This window comes from Phragmites australis, chromosome 7 (genome assembly GCF_958298935.1).
Source record: "Phragmites australis chromosome 7, lpPhrAust1.1, whole genome shotgun sequence".
Lineage (NCBI taxonomy): Eukaryota > Viridiplantae > Streptophyta > Magnoliopsida > Poales > Poaceae > Phragmites > Phragmites australis.
In genome coordinates this window covers 8,555,953-8,570,657 of record NC_084927.1, presented here as the reverse complement: position 1 = coordinate 8,570,657, position 14,705 = coordinate 8,555,953, and the positions used below count along the sequence as shown (strand labels likewise).

The 14,705-nt window shown below is 41.9% G+C and overlaps 1 protein-coding gene across 1 annotated transcript; it reads left to right on the top strand.

The window, feature by feature from the left end:
* The first annotated feature begins 344 nt into the window (after positions 1–344).
* On the top strand, positions 345–14,193 carry LOC133923953 (glycerol-3-phosphate dehydrogenase SDP6, mitochondrial). Its single transcript, XM_062369275.1, has 7 exons — positions 345–899; positions 3,447–3,920; positions 4,868–5,199; positions 6,080–6,240; positions 11,858–12,116; positions 13,268–13,565; positions 13,641–14,193. The coding sequence occupies exons 1-7, from the start codon at positions 536–538 to the stop codon at positions 13,646–13,648; spliced, it is 1,896 nt and encodes a 631-aa protein (XP_062225259.1). The 5' UTR covers positions 345–535; the 3' UTR covers positions 13,649–14,193.
* The last annotated feature ends 512 nt before the right edge of the window (positions 14,194–14,705 follow it).

The following is a 14,705-nucleotide window of genomic DNA, read 5'->3' as shown; positions in this document are numbered from 1 at the left end:
TTTTTAGCTGCAAATTGTATACGTGGCACATGATTTTACGCGTATTATCTGATAGGATAAGAGTGTAATATAAACACAGGACATGTTTGATTGATACCAAACTTAGCCACATTTACCATAATTTCTTAGGCACGTTTAATTCTATCCACAGTTTAGTTCTATCGAACTTTTTGTCATCTAGGACCATACATCATACACGCAAGAGTTATAATAAGATTCTCTACGTTGTGGGCCTGTGGCACCGAACTTACTCGCCACGGCATCTTAGATGAGTTTGACAAGATTGTTTGGCGTACCTCGCGACAAACCAAATTTCACGAGAAAATCAATTTGAGCAGGTTTTTTAGGAAAAAATCCCCATCCCAAGACGGTTTAAGTAGAGGCCGGTAGGCCACTAGCATCTCCCAACTCGCCGGATTCACGGTTCAATTCCACGAACAAAATGCTGATGCCACTTCCCTTTCCTCCCCGCCTCCGCCCGCGCGAGCCGTGATCCCCCAACCGAACAAACCGACCCACGTGTCCGGCCACCGCCATGGCCGCGTTGCGCCTCCGCCGCGCGGGCGCCGCCCTCGCCGCCGCCTCCGCCGTCATCGCGGTCGGCGCTGCCGCGGCCTGGCCGTCAGCGTCCGCCTCCGACCCCTCCACCGCGGCCCTCGAGGCGGCGCGGCAGCTCGTGGCTCAGCCGGGGGCGGCGCCGCCCCCGCGCGCCGCGCAGCGTGCGGTTCTGGCGGGTTCGACGCCCGCGGAGCCCCTCGACGTGCTCGTCGTCGGCGGCGGGGCCACCGGCTGCGGGGTCGCGCTTGATGCCGCTACCCGTGGGCTCCGGGTGGGCCTCGTGGAGCGTGAGGACTTCTCCTCCGGGACCTCCTCCCGATCCACCAAACTTATCCACGGCGGTGCGTGGCGTTCTCAAACCCTACGCCCTACGAATGTTTTGCAAATAGATCCTTCGAGTTTTTTGCAAATAAATTTCAATTCATATACCTTAGATTTAAGATAACTTTTTTGAACACTAAATACTTTTGAATTCAAACTTGATAATAGGTGCATTTTTTTGAAAAATAATATACTTGACCAAGAAGCCTAAAAGTAAAAAAATAATTTATGTATCTTAGTGCCCGTTATTTCTGCTAACTAGGTGTATCTCCTGCGCGGTGCTGTGGGGCAGATTGTGCTTTCAAAGGTTAACATTTGAAATATCATAGTCAATAGATCCCATTAATGTGATCCAATAATAAAAGGATTTCATTTGTGGATTCTTTTTAGCTGAAATTGTAAATCTATGCTCAGCATCCAATTGATGTAGATGAACTTTTTCTCCTTTTATTTTTGCATAGTATTATATGCATTGACATAAATATATATTTGCATTGTTCAAACCAGCGTTAATGCAAACTCTCATGTATTTTTTTATCATTTAGGACAACTAATTATAAACAATGCTTAACACACTCATATCAGGTAAGCAAATTGAAAACTCTTGAAATTTCTGTTTAAGGTCCTATTTGTAACACATGAATTTTGCAAGAGATAGTTTGCTTCCTATAGGAATTGGGGGAAAAAAACCTGCATTCCAAACAGGACCGTAATATTGTTGCTGTGCTAAAGTTGATTCCATCTACATATGCATATCAGTTAACAGTGAGCAGATTCTTGATCTTGCCTGTCTCACTCATAAAATATCTAACAACAAATTAAGGATAAAAAGATTTGGAAAAGACTACCTGTTACATGGTTGGAGGTTTGTAGCACACAAGCGTAGAGGTTGTGGACAAAGTAGTTAACTGCAGACAGCCATGACCATGATTTGACAAATTCATGATCATGAATCCAGGGAGCCAACATGTGCTAGCCTTATGGCCTACACTGTTGAATTCCATGCATGGTCTGCCACAAGTGTTAACTTACCCAGCGTGGCACACTGGATCACAAGATTTAAAAGATAATATACAGAAAACAATCCACATATACCTACAAATTTAATTGGTTCAAGATAATAGCAATCGATAGGACAAGGTTGGGTTATGCGACCGCGAGAGGGAGGCGACTGGCGTGGTGGTCACAAGGTTAGGTTATGCGACTGGGCCAGATTGGGCCGGGCCATATACCTAAAGTATCCAAGGCGTATCCGTAATTTCCATATTTATTTTTATTCAGATACTTGGCGGATACATATCTGGCGTTTATCCGTATCGGATACAATATCCGATACACATTGGCTTCTGGACGTATCGGTGTTTCAGATGGGCTCAACCAGGAGTCTTCATTTGTAGTCAATAAGGTACTGAGCTAGCTCAGTTGGTTGAGTGTGTTGATGTACACCTAGAACACCTAGGTTCGAGTCCCCTTTGACGTGAATTTGGGTGCCTATTTATTCTTAATAAAATGCCGCCTAGTTGCTCCTAGGTTGGTCTAGTTTTTTTTTCATTTGTAGTCAATGTAATCAATAACAAAGGATAGAAGGATTGCGACACACTGTAGCGGACTGCTATTTCCGCTGGAGTGGTTGTTGGTTTCATAACAGAGTTTCATCATATAGCTTAGCGCCGAGGCCATGAAACAGTTGTAGCACCGCAATGGCCCGCTATTTTGAAACATTGGTGCATAGGCATTTGCTGAATAGATGTGCTAGACTTGATATTTATGGGCTGCCGATGCATGGTAGATGCAGCTTGGCAGTTTGATGAACAAATGTGCCCTGTTTGATGCTTGATGTATTAGGACTGATAATTGTTATGAACTATCTTAACAGCACACATGCAATAAGCTATGCCGGTTTTTCAGTGGAGGAAAGATTTGTTCTAGGAAGGCATTGCACTGCTTGGTCAGTAGCAGAATGTTTGCTGGCTGTACGCAATTCGAGCTTATTTAGAATGTTAAGTGCCAATCTAATAATCTATAGTGCGATACTAATCATGTCTGATGGGACTATACCATGTGTCAATTTGATGAGAAAACATTCAGTGTTTAATTTACTATCTTGCTATATTTCAAACATGTGACTTGGCTTGCATCTGAACATTTCCTAATTTGTATCACATGCTTCTCTGTATGTCATGTCAAACTGGTTTGTTTAACTTATATACATAAGATATCTGATATATCTAACTTGGTAGCCATAGCCCAGTGAAAATGGTACATGTATATCATATCTTTCCCTATTATTGTGAAGGTATCTTGCTGTTGTGTTCTCTCTTACTAATGCTATAAATTTTATTTGGGTTTTCTGCCTTCATTTATGGATAGATTGAACAAATGTAATGAATGGACATATTATAAAGATTGGGTAAACATTTGGTAGTTTGGAAATAGAATTTTGTACTTTTCAAAACAGAAGGACTTATTTGGTAAATAAGAAATGTCTGCAGAAAGATTTTTTATACCTTTTTAGGGATTGATATTTTAAATTTCCATTGTTCCTTATATTGGATTAATTTCTACAGGTGTGCGCTACTTGGAGAAGGCAGTGTTCAATCTTGATTATGGGCAGCTGAAACTTGTTTTTCATGCGCTTAAAGAACGCAAGCAGGTTATTGCGAATGCTCCCCATTTATGCCATGCTTTGCCGTGCATGACTCCTTGCTTTAACTGGTTTGAGGTTGTATACTACTGGTTTGGTTTGAAGTTTTATGATCTTGTCGCTGGAAGAAGGCTACTACATTTGTCACGATATTATTCTGTAGATGAATCAGTTGAGCTGTTCCCAACCCTTGCAAAAAATGACCATAATCGTAGCCTCAGAGGAACAGTAGTATATTATGATGGTCAAATGAATGACTCTCGGTTGAATGTGGGGTTGGCATGCACGGCTGCAGTTGTTGGTGCAGCTGTTCTCAATTATGCTGAAGTGGTCTCCCTCATTAAGGATAAATCTGAGGAGAGAATCATTGGTGCACGCATTCGTGACACACTATCAGGTAGAATAAAGTATTGTCTTTTCTCTACCTGCTATATAAGATAACAATCTCAGATTGTAATTCAAGCTTGTATCTTTCCTACATACGTTCACTGGTATTTGGTAATAGACTCTTTCTAGTTTTAAATGCAACTCAATATATTACTCATGTAGTTATGTATGCTATTGAGACGCAACTAAAGTAATTTAATAAATGATTAAAGCAGTTTATAGTTTCAACTGTTCTTTTGTAGACTAAATAGCTTGCATGAATTTATGGCAGAAGCTACATCACTAGAATTTATGTTGTTCTTCTTAAGATGGCTGTATTAAGTTCCTTGAAGTATTATTATATTTGGGTTCAAACAGTGTCTTAATACTAGAATTGCACTTAACAGTATGCTAATGATGTCTATCAATATGTACTTGTTCTTTTGAAATGGAATATGTCTCTGTTACATTTCTTTCAGATTCTTACTTTTGTTATTGATGTCAAGAGGCCCTACCAGAAATAATAAGAATGAAGCTTATTCAGTATTCACCCAAAAAAACCAGTGGCTTAATACTAGAATTGCACTTAACAGTAAGTTAATGATGTCTATCAATATGTACTTGTTCTTTTGAAATGAGATATGTCTTTGTTTCATTTCTATCATATTCTTACTTTTATTATTGATACCAAGAGGCCCTAGCAGCAATAATAAGAATGAAACTTATTTATTATTCACCCAAAAAAACCAAGATTAACTCTTTTCTCTATTGTAAAACTATGATAGAGTAGGGACTAGGAAATAATCAATTCACATGGCAGTAACCAGTTATCATAAACATGGGAAAAACATATTGTGTAAAGTTGATTTTTATAATCCACTTGGTGCTTCTGTAAATACAATCCTTATGAATATTGTTACTTATGTAACTAGGATACAATCCTTGTGTTGTCACTTAATGCTTGCTAATGTGTGTCAGGTAAGGAGTTTGAAGCCTTTGCAAAGGTTGTTGTTAATGCGGCAGGACCATTCTGTGACTCTGTGAGGAAGATGGCTGACAGTAATGCAGTGCCCATGATCTGTCCAAGCAGTGGGGTGCACATTGTACTTCCTGATTACTATTCCCCTGAAGGGATGGGGCTAATTGTCCCTAAAACCAAGGATGGTAGAGTTGTATTTATGTTGCCATGGTTGGGAAGGACGGTTGCGGGAACAACTGATTCTAGTACGGCAATAACAATGCTTCCTGAACCACATGAGGATGAAATACAGTTTATACTGGATGCAATCTCCGACTATCTTAATGTTCAGGTTTGTGTGCTTGAATATATGCTAACATTTATTTTTAATATTTATCTACAAAATATTAATGGTATATAATTCTTTGGTATCGTGGTGTTGTTTCAAGATTTCTCAGAAGGTATCATTTTGCATATTTTCAACTTGTAATTGGTTGCGAAATTGGTGATAATGGAAGAGAACATTTTAATGGCTATTTTGAACTCATTTCAGTTACACACTTTATCACTTAAAGCTTCTCTTTAGTTTCGTTAAGTTTACTGGATGAGTATGTGGGTGGCAGGTTAATTTAGAGTGTTATGAGGAGGCATGAGTGTGCTAGTATGTAGACTACAAAAAAAAAAAAAAACTCTGTTATCTGGTGCTTCTCACTGGGAAGCTCGTTTGGCAATCTGCAAGCTGTAAAATCCTGCCTATCAGCCTAATTATATTTAAATGGTGCTGTTGCACATTACATTTTCTATATGAACATCCCCAGCAACATGTAACTTTTCTGATAAATCAAGGATTGTTGGGAGAAAACCAAGCATTGAATTACTTGTGGACAAACTTAATTAATAGAAAGCTATAGACTAAGAACTAGAATAGTGCTAACGCCTAACCATGTATGCCAACTTTAAACTGTGAGGGGTTAAATTCACTACAATTCTGAGGGAGCACAATGGTTGTGTGCTATGTATTACTTCATGGTGTAGTTTTGAAATTTTTGATAGGTAGACTTGTAGCCTCGATTTTTAAGTGTGTCAATGTTATTCTCTTTAGTGTATTTTTTTGTACTTTCATATTTTCACCATGTTGCGATTCCGTTAATCGAATCATATGTGTCAACCAAAAAAGGGAGAAAAGGGGAGAAATTCAGATTGTACAAATATAACTTCAATGTCTACATCAGGTAAGGCGTTCTGACGTTCTTTCTGCCTGGAGTGGCATACGTCCTTTGGCCATGGATCCATCTGCAAAGAACACTGAAAGTATTTCTCGAGATCATGTTGTATTTGAAGACTACCCAGGGCTAATAACAATTACCGGTGGAAAATGGACAACTTATAGGAGGTAAGACTTTTCTCCAATTGATATAATCAAATTGTTGCTCAAGCTTTCAGCTTTGCTAGTGTACTTATTAGGCCTAGGTTATTTAAAAAATATCATGTGTCGACGATTGGTGAACCGTCGATCTTACGAACTTATAGAAATAGTAGGAGACATAACGTACACACAATTTTATACAGGTTCAGACCTTTCTTAGGATAATAGCCATATATTCTATTGGTCTTTATTAATCTCTGGAACTGTTTACAAGGGGTACTTAACTAGCATTTAAGGATTTAAACCTAGTCGGAGGGCTCCTTTGCGAGTAGTTAGGAAGATATGCTAATACAGATCTAAGTTGCAGAGGGCTCGAGGGTTCAGAGCTCCTGCAGGCTTAAATGGCTTCAATGGGCTTGTGTTGACTTCTATTGGCTTGTTCCTTCGTAGGGTCCTCTGACTTCGTATATATAGGGGGTCATCGTACAACTATTGGAGGCTTTTCTTATCATTCTTGGAGATAAATTTTCGTATTTACGAGATATCCTGAGTATTTACGGGCAGTTTTCATACATCTAGATATTCCTTTCTCAGGGATAGTGATATACCGTGAGAATGCAGGAAAACCTTAGGGTGTCCGGATATAGTAGTTTTACACTACTCATCGTCAAGCCCACCACCAGTACATGAAACAGGCTTCGATGGACCAAAGGCTTAGTCGGCAAAGATAAACGTTTTGACTGACTGCGCCCTCGAGTGGAACTCGGGTCTTCGGATAGGATGGTACATCTAATCGGGTTCTTGTAGTCATTGGGTCATCTATTTGGGCTTCCGAGCACCTTCGAGTACTTAGGCGAGTTCTTAAGAAGGTATTCCTTCTGAGTAGGAATTCCAATTCATTCGAAAAACAATGTCCTATTCTTTCGAAAGGATGGGGAGAAAAGACTAGTCGCTGACTGAGTTTGAAATTTGAACCGTCACAACAGAGATTTTGCGTGGTAGTGAAGAGATTCTTTACCTGACAAGAGATCATGATGACGCTTGGGAGCTACATGAGTACAACGAAGTAGTGGGGATACTATTCCAACTGCCCCGCGTGCGTCAAAAGAATACTCCGGGTATTGAATACGATGAGATACCACCTCTTTGTCTGCGTGAGTTTGTGGAATAGACGTAGTGCACTGTAGCCATGAACTTGGTCCCTCTCCTTGATAGCGTTGGTCGTCCCAAGATAGCGTTATATACGCAGTTTCAAAGTCAACCACATCAAATAAAATCTTCTCTATGCGGAAGTTGTCTTGCTTCCCGAAGGTAACGAGGAGCGATATCTGGCCGATGAAGCATCGTCAGGTCGTAACCCCTCAAATAAACGCTTGGATGACGTTATAATTGTTTATCTTGGGGATGATGTTCCAGGTGTTGCTAAAGCGGCTTACGAACTCGTGTAAAGTATCTTTCTCTGTCTGCTCGCAACGGAAGAGATCGTTTTTTGTGCTGGGGCGAATGTATATACTCTGAAAGTTGGCTCGGAATAGATCATAGAACTGCTCCCATGAGTAGATTGTTCCTGGCAACAGGTTGGTCAGCTAGGTCCTGGTTGCCCCTTCAAGAGCTGTGGGGAGGTAATTTACTATTACCTTCTCATCCCTGCCAGCCGCTTGGATGACTGTAGTGTAGATATGGAGGAACTCAACGGGATTCGTGTTCCCGTTGTACTTCCTGATTGATCCCGGGTGGAATCGAGCCGACCAGTTTACTCTCCGCAGTTCCGGAGAGAAGGCATGACACCTGTTGATGGTGCCTTGTTCGGTCTGAGTAGACACAAGCGTTCTACCATAGGGGTCGGAGATTTGCCCCGACTTCTACTCGAGCGGTGTCGGGACGTCCTCCGATTAGACCACTAAGGTGCAGTTGATTCCTCCTCAGGGGTCTTCGAGTGTCTTCGCCGTTCAATAACTTCGCGCAGATCATAGATGGGATGATCTCTGATCGGTGAGGTCCTGCTGTGGCTATGCACTCGGTTATCATCCCGGACCGTCCTGTTCCGGTTATTGCGTCTCTGTGAATCTGATTCACCACAGTTAGGGTTGACGTGAGACTTACCCTGATTAGAGCTATTCGCGGCGACGACTAGATGAGAATTTTCGGTTTGGATGGGAGCCTCCTTTGCCATTCCAGTCATCGAGTTGATCCAGCCCTTGCCATTGGAAGTTGTTAGACCTGCAGTAGGGGGTCGCATGAGGGCGTCCTGTAGGAGGAGCCTTTGTGCTGTTGCGGATTTATAGTGCTGAGTACCCTGCTGATAATCTAATCAGGTGGCGTTAGATCCCGCACTCCGTTAGGGTTTGGGATCTAAGGAGTTGTGATCAGCAGAAGCTGGTTGTTGTCTCATATAGTTGGAGCGATAGGGACCTATGTGTCTGCAGGATTGTCATCATGATCGACTAGTTTAGCACCCCCGTCTACGGGAATGTCATCATGATCTACTAGATTGGCACAGTGTTTTCAAGTCGTCCAATTAGTCAAAGATTAATTGACGAATCGGTTAGCTACCACCGACTAGGCACTGCGACTCGACTTGAGCGTCTAGATGGTTGGTCGTCCGACTAGTCGTCGATCAATTGCGATTAGTTGTCCATACAAGTCGTGGCAACTTGCTGGAACAAGTAAATTGAGTTGTTTCGGCCAGCGGCCCAGTAGGGTTTCATGAGCCCAATACCTCATATATTCCCATCCTCTCTCTCCACTGCCTCCAGCCTCTAGTCCAGCACACCACCGCTGCTGGTTGCCAGCACGTCGTTGCGCAGGAGGCAGGAGACGCTCATGATACTTCTACTCCTCTCTCAGCTTCTCTTCATCTCCAAGTCTCCAGCATGCTGCCGCTTGTTGCCATCGTGCTTCCTCCTCTCCAGGATGAAGATTAACCACTTGTGGTTAGTGTACTTCATCCTCCATCTTGTTGCTAGTTACTTGCCCTTCTTGGATGTGTGCTCATGTGTAGATGCCTATATATGTGCAGATGCATATGCTCGGCATTGTGTCATGGTGGAACTGGTGTTCCCTACTGAGGTAGCTGCTACTTATTCTGCCCTAGCTTCTATTGGTGCTTCCTCAATTGCTCCTGCTGCTATCTCCAACGATGGTATTGATGTTGCATCCCTTGTGGCTAAAGCCATAGCTGAACTGCCACCGGAACTTGCTGCCCTGGCTCAAGATCCTAAGAGGAAGGTTAAATGTATATATATTAGTATATTACTACTATATTTATAGTGCTACTATCGACCAGACACTAAGTGCCATGACGACATGGTAACCTAGTCGACCGACTAGGTACCAACTAGTCGACAGGCCTAGTCAGTCGTCTAGTCGACCTAGTTGCTTGAACGGTGCTCTAGTGTCTAGATTCAACTTACTAACTTGAAAACATTGGACTGGCATCCCCGTCTCTAATGGCAAAGACTTCTTAGGGTAGCTTCCACTGAAGGAGTCTAGATTCATCATGGATTTGTCACTGGAGTTCTTCGGATAGGTACTTCGACAATCCATATTATTGGAAGCTGTAGGGGAGGATCCCGACTTGCGACGAACGTCGATCTCGTGATTGTCTTGGCAACCGAGTGGTTCGAACTCATTGCTGTAATCCTTGGCACACTGATCCATAAAGAGACTTACCTCGTCGTTAGAGTCGTCTCCAGTTAGGTCTTCGTCGAGGACCACCTAGTCGGTCGTTGGCTCGTCATTGGTCGAGGGGATGAAGTTGTCGTAGAACCCCTCGTCTGAGAAGCCGGTCCTCGGTGCAAGTTTGGGTGAAGCTTACGATATGTCGTGTGTAGAAGTTTCAATGTCTTTTGTCATGATCTCCACGGACGACGTCAGCTGTCGACGATTGGTGAACTATCGATCTTACAAATTTATAGAAATAATAGTGGATGCTTTAAGTAGATAAATCACATAGCGTACACATGATTTTATACAGGTTCAAGCCGTCTTTAGGATAATTGCTCTACGTCTTGTTGGTCTTGTATTAATTTCTAGGATTGTTTACAAGGGAGTACTTGACTAACCTAGAAGGATCTAAACCTAATCAGATGGCTCCATTGTGAGTAGTCCGGAAGAGAGGCTAATACAGATCTAAGTTGCAGAGGGCTTGAGGGTTCAGAGCTCCTACAGGCTTGAATGGCTTAAATGGGCTTCTGTTGACTTCTATTGGCTTATTCCTCTGCAGGGTCCTTTGGCTCCGTATATATAGGGGTCTTGGAGTCTTTCCTTATCATTCTTGGAGATAAATTTTCCTATTTACGAGATATCTCGGGTATCTGAAGGTAGTTTCCATACATCTAGATATTCCTTTCCTGGGTATTGGGATATACCCTGAAAATGTAGGAAAACCCTAGGGTATCCGGATACGGTAGTTTTATACTACCCATCGTCAATATGCACAGTATTATGATGGTTTGTATATGTCATATACAGATTTGAATTCTAAAAACTATTTTAATGCTCATGCTTTGCTACGAATAAAAAAAATGTCATCTACAATGGAACGATGAGCCAGCAGCACCTAGCTGAGCTCCACCCTCACTCACATTGCGCAGCCACCATTGTGTTCACCTACACCATGTCCCTGTCTCCACCGCTATCCCAACCGAACACGACTACGGCATAATTTGTACATCAGATGCTGCTCTCGCCCGCACCACACCTTCAGTCTGCTATTGTGTCACTTGGCAGAGCAAAATTGGGCCCCACCTGAAGTGGGATAGGCGGCCTCGATGATTTGTGTGATGGGAGTATTTTGTTGATATAAAACTAGAAATGTCTACTCTTGGTCCCTTAACTCTTCACTCAGTTTTGTTTTCACCTCTCGTATCCGTTAACAGATAAAACCTGTCCCTCAACTCTCAAAACTTGTGCAAATTGCATCCAAGGCTGTTTTTATGGGTGTTTCTTTGGTGATGTGGCTGTCACATCATCAATTTGCCATGTGGCAGCCGCACCATCCTGTTCCTCTCTACTCTCTCTCTCTCATGTGGGGCCTTTAGTTGATGACATGGCCACCACACAACCCAAACCACCCACATGAGAGACAGTAGAGGGAGACGGGATGATAAGCCTCATGCCCTCATGGCAACAATTGATGAAGTGGCTGCTGCATGGCAAAAACTGGACATACTTTGCACTATTTTTTGAGGGTTGAGGGATGGGTTTTATCTGGTATTGGGGATGAGGGACAGAAATTAAACCAAGAGGAGAGTTGAGGGGCCAAATGTTCTTCTAAATTAGAATTTGCTAAAAAATTGCTAGTTTGTTTGGGAGGTGTTTTTCCCCAGTTTTTCTTCGGACTTTATTTATTGGAGTGGTGAAAAAGAAGGGGAAAGGTGAATGAACCACCACAGCCACGTCACCAACTCAAATTTTTAAATAGCGAATGTAATGCATCGGTAGGATTTTATGTGATGTTTAGTTGGACTGTCACTCTGTCACTTGCAGCAAACCACATGGTTTGTTTGCTGCTGCTAGGATTCTTTTGTCCTTGCACGTGTAGTCTCGTTGGCTGTACGAGTGCATGAACATGTGTGGGTACTACAAAATATTTATGTCCCATCGTTAAATTGATAAATTCTAATGAGCTTGTTTTATTCAGTATGGCTGAAGATGCTGTAAATGCAGCAGTAAGGTCAGGGAATTTGAAGCCAGCAAATGGTTGTGTGACAGATAATTTGCGAATTGTTGGTGGATATGGATGGGATCCTGCTTCTTTTACTGTCCTTGCTCAGAATTATAGGCGAATGAAAAGGACATATGGTGGCAAAGTTATTCCAGGTGCAGTGGACAGTGCTATATCGAAACATCTGTCACATGCATATGGAACTTTGGCTGAACAAGTGGCTACTATTGCCCAGGTGTGTTATCCTTCGGACTCCATAGCAAGTTACTTATGTGAACTGTATGTTCTAGTAAGATGGAAAACACAAAAAAAGATTTTGTTCCAATTTGTCTTTTCCACCTATCGGGGGAGTAAATGTTTTCTGTTAGGATATTGAAGAGCACAAGTGTAATACTACTAAAGTAATAATATTTGGTGGAAACCCCCTTTGGGTGGAATCATAAAAACCCTATAAGAAAATGTTTAGAAGTTTTGAAAATTCTGAAAAAAAAAACAGGGGTGGTGGCATACATGCGTATAGAATTTCAAGGCCGAACATGACTTTGTTTATGAGATATGAAATTGACAAATCATGAAGAAAGAGACAAAAATATAGCACATGCATTGTTTTTGTCTTTTTCTTCCCTCTTTCATTGCGGTTTGTCAATTTCACATCTCACAAATAATGTCGATTTTGGCCTTGAAATTTAATATACATGTCTGATTTTTTTCCTCAGAATTTTCAGAACTTCAAAACATGTTTTTTTTTGGGGGATCACGATTTCACCGAGAGGGGTCTTTCCACCGAATATTTTCTCTACAAATAATGATGCAGTACAGTACATACACTGAAGGTTTACATAACATTTGGTCGATAATCCATCTTCGTCTGCCATGAGCATGCCTGAATTTCCTATACCCAGCTTCCTTGGTTTGGGAAGTTGGATTATTGACCTATAATAGTGTGTGCTGTTGACATGAGTTGTGCGCGCATGCCAAAATTTTATAAACTCACTTTCCATGTTCGCTGAAAATTGTAATGATGTATAACACCTATAGCATTAGGTTGTTTCAGACATGAGCTGCCACATGATTCCCCCTGTATTGTTTCTTCAGTTACTATTCTAGATTGCTTAGAATGAGCAGTTGCGAAGTAATCATCATTTATATTTGAGGTGTTTATGTAAATTATCCATGATGCATTAACCATTGTGCATGCATGACGTGTTGATGGCTTCCAGTTGAGTGTGGCAATAACTCACATGATTGCATACATGATTCTCCCATTATCCATTCAATGGACACTCAATATGGTGCAATGGGATTAGTCTGCCCTAAAAATGTGATTACTTCTACCTATCATTTTAGCCATGTCATAAGATGTGTGCTTCATTATTATTATTTTAGAACGAAGGCTTGGGAAAGCGACTTGCTCATGGATACCCTTTTTTGGAAGCTGAAGTAGCTTACTGTGCTCGTCATGAGTATTGTGAATCTGCTGTGGATTTTGTTGCAAGGAGATGCCGGCTTGCTTTCCTCGACACAGATGCTGCCAGGAGAGCTCTGCCCCGGATCATTGAGATTTTAGCTTCAGAGCACAAGTGGGACAAGGCAAGGCAGAAGGTTGAACTGCAGAAGGGTAAAGAGTTCTTGGAAACATTCAAATCATCCAAGAACGCCCAATTCAGTGACGGGAAACATAATGGTAAGAGATTCTTTAATTGTTTCCTCCTCACCAAATCCGGTTTAGTTATAACGTTATTTGATCAATCATTTGTAGGACGATGACTGAGAGCATAATTCTGTGAATAAGCGTGAATCTTATTATTCCACGAAACAAGGTCACTTCAACAAGCTGTTTCCAATACAAGAGTAAGCCCGTGAATGTGTGTGTTCTGGGTCCTGAAAGGTTCAGATTCCACATTTGTACGCATGGTTGTGAATTGGACGTGATGATTTGCGGCAAAAATAAGATCTGGTCATGACACTATAGTTGTAACTGCAGAAAATTAGTCGATTAAAAGATAATTTGGTCGATTTGGAATTACTTGGACATATGTTCTGACGAGTCCACACAGATCCTCTTGCAGAATGTTACAAGACCGTCTTGAGGCTTGAGAAATTCTTTGTGGGGCGCCTATCTTATTGGATTCTATTTTACACCACTGAAAAGAGTGCAGATGGTTATATGCCCACTGCATATACAGTAGTGTGCTTCATATCAATGGTTGTTCATTCCATTGGCCTATGCCAGAACGATTGTACTTTATATGGTCTTAATGGCAATGGCATGACATTCCAGGGCATTTTGGTCCTGGTTGTTGTATGGTGAATATTCCGCTTGAAAAATGGATTTATTGGGTGGCACTGTGCAAGGAAAGCAGGGCTGCAAGAAAAGCTGGAGCGACGTTTGACTTGAAGAAAAATGGGTCAGAGTTTCAGCACCAACTTCACCTCGGTTAATGAATGAGCTGAGTTTTGAGTCTAAGCTATTAGATCGGTACAGCCCGAACTTGACGTACAGGTTACCTTTTTTGTTCATTCTCATATATTGGTATATAGTAGATATACGCAAAATCAATGCTATTTGTTAACACGAATGGTTGGCCATGTGAGGTAGTAACCTACGAACATACCCTGTAAATAAAGACGTTCAAATGGGCTGTATTTACTGGGTTGATCCGTGACTTGATACTGTAGGTCTGGTCTAGGCTCGGCTTGACAGGAGGTGAGCTGGATCGGTATGGCACGAGGTCACGGGTTGTGTTTGGGTTGAGCGTACGGTATAGTGTGCTGGCACAACACGGTTCAGCAGAGATGGGTTAGCACTAGCACAGCATGCCTT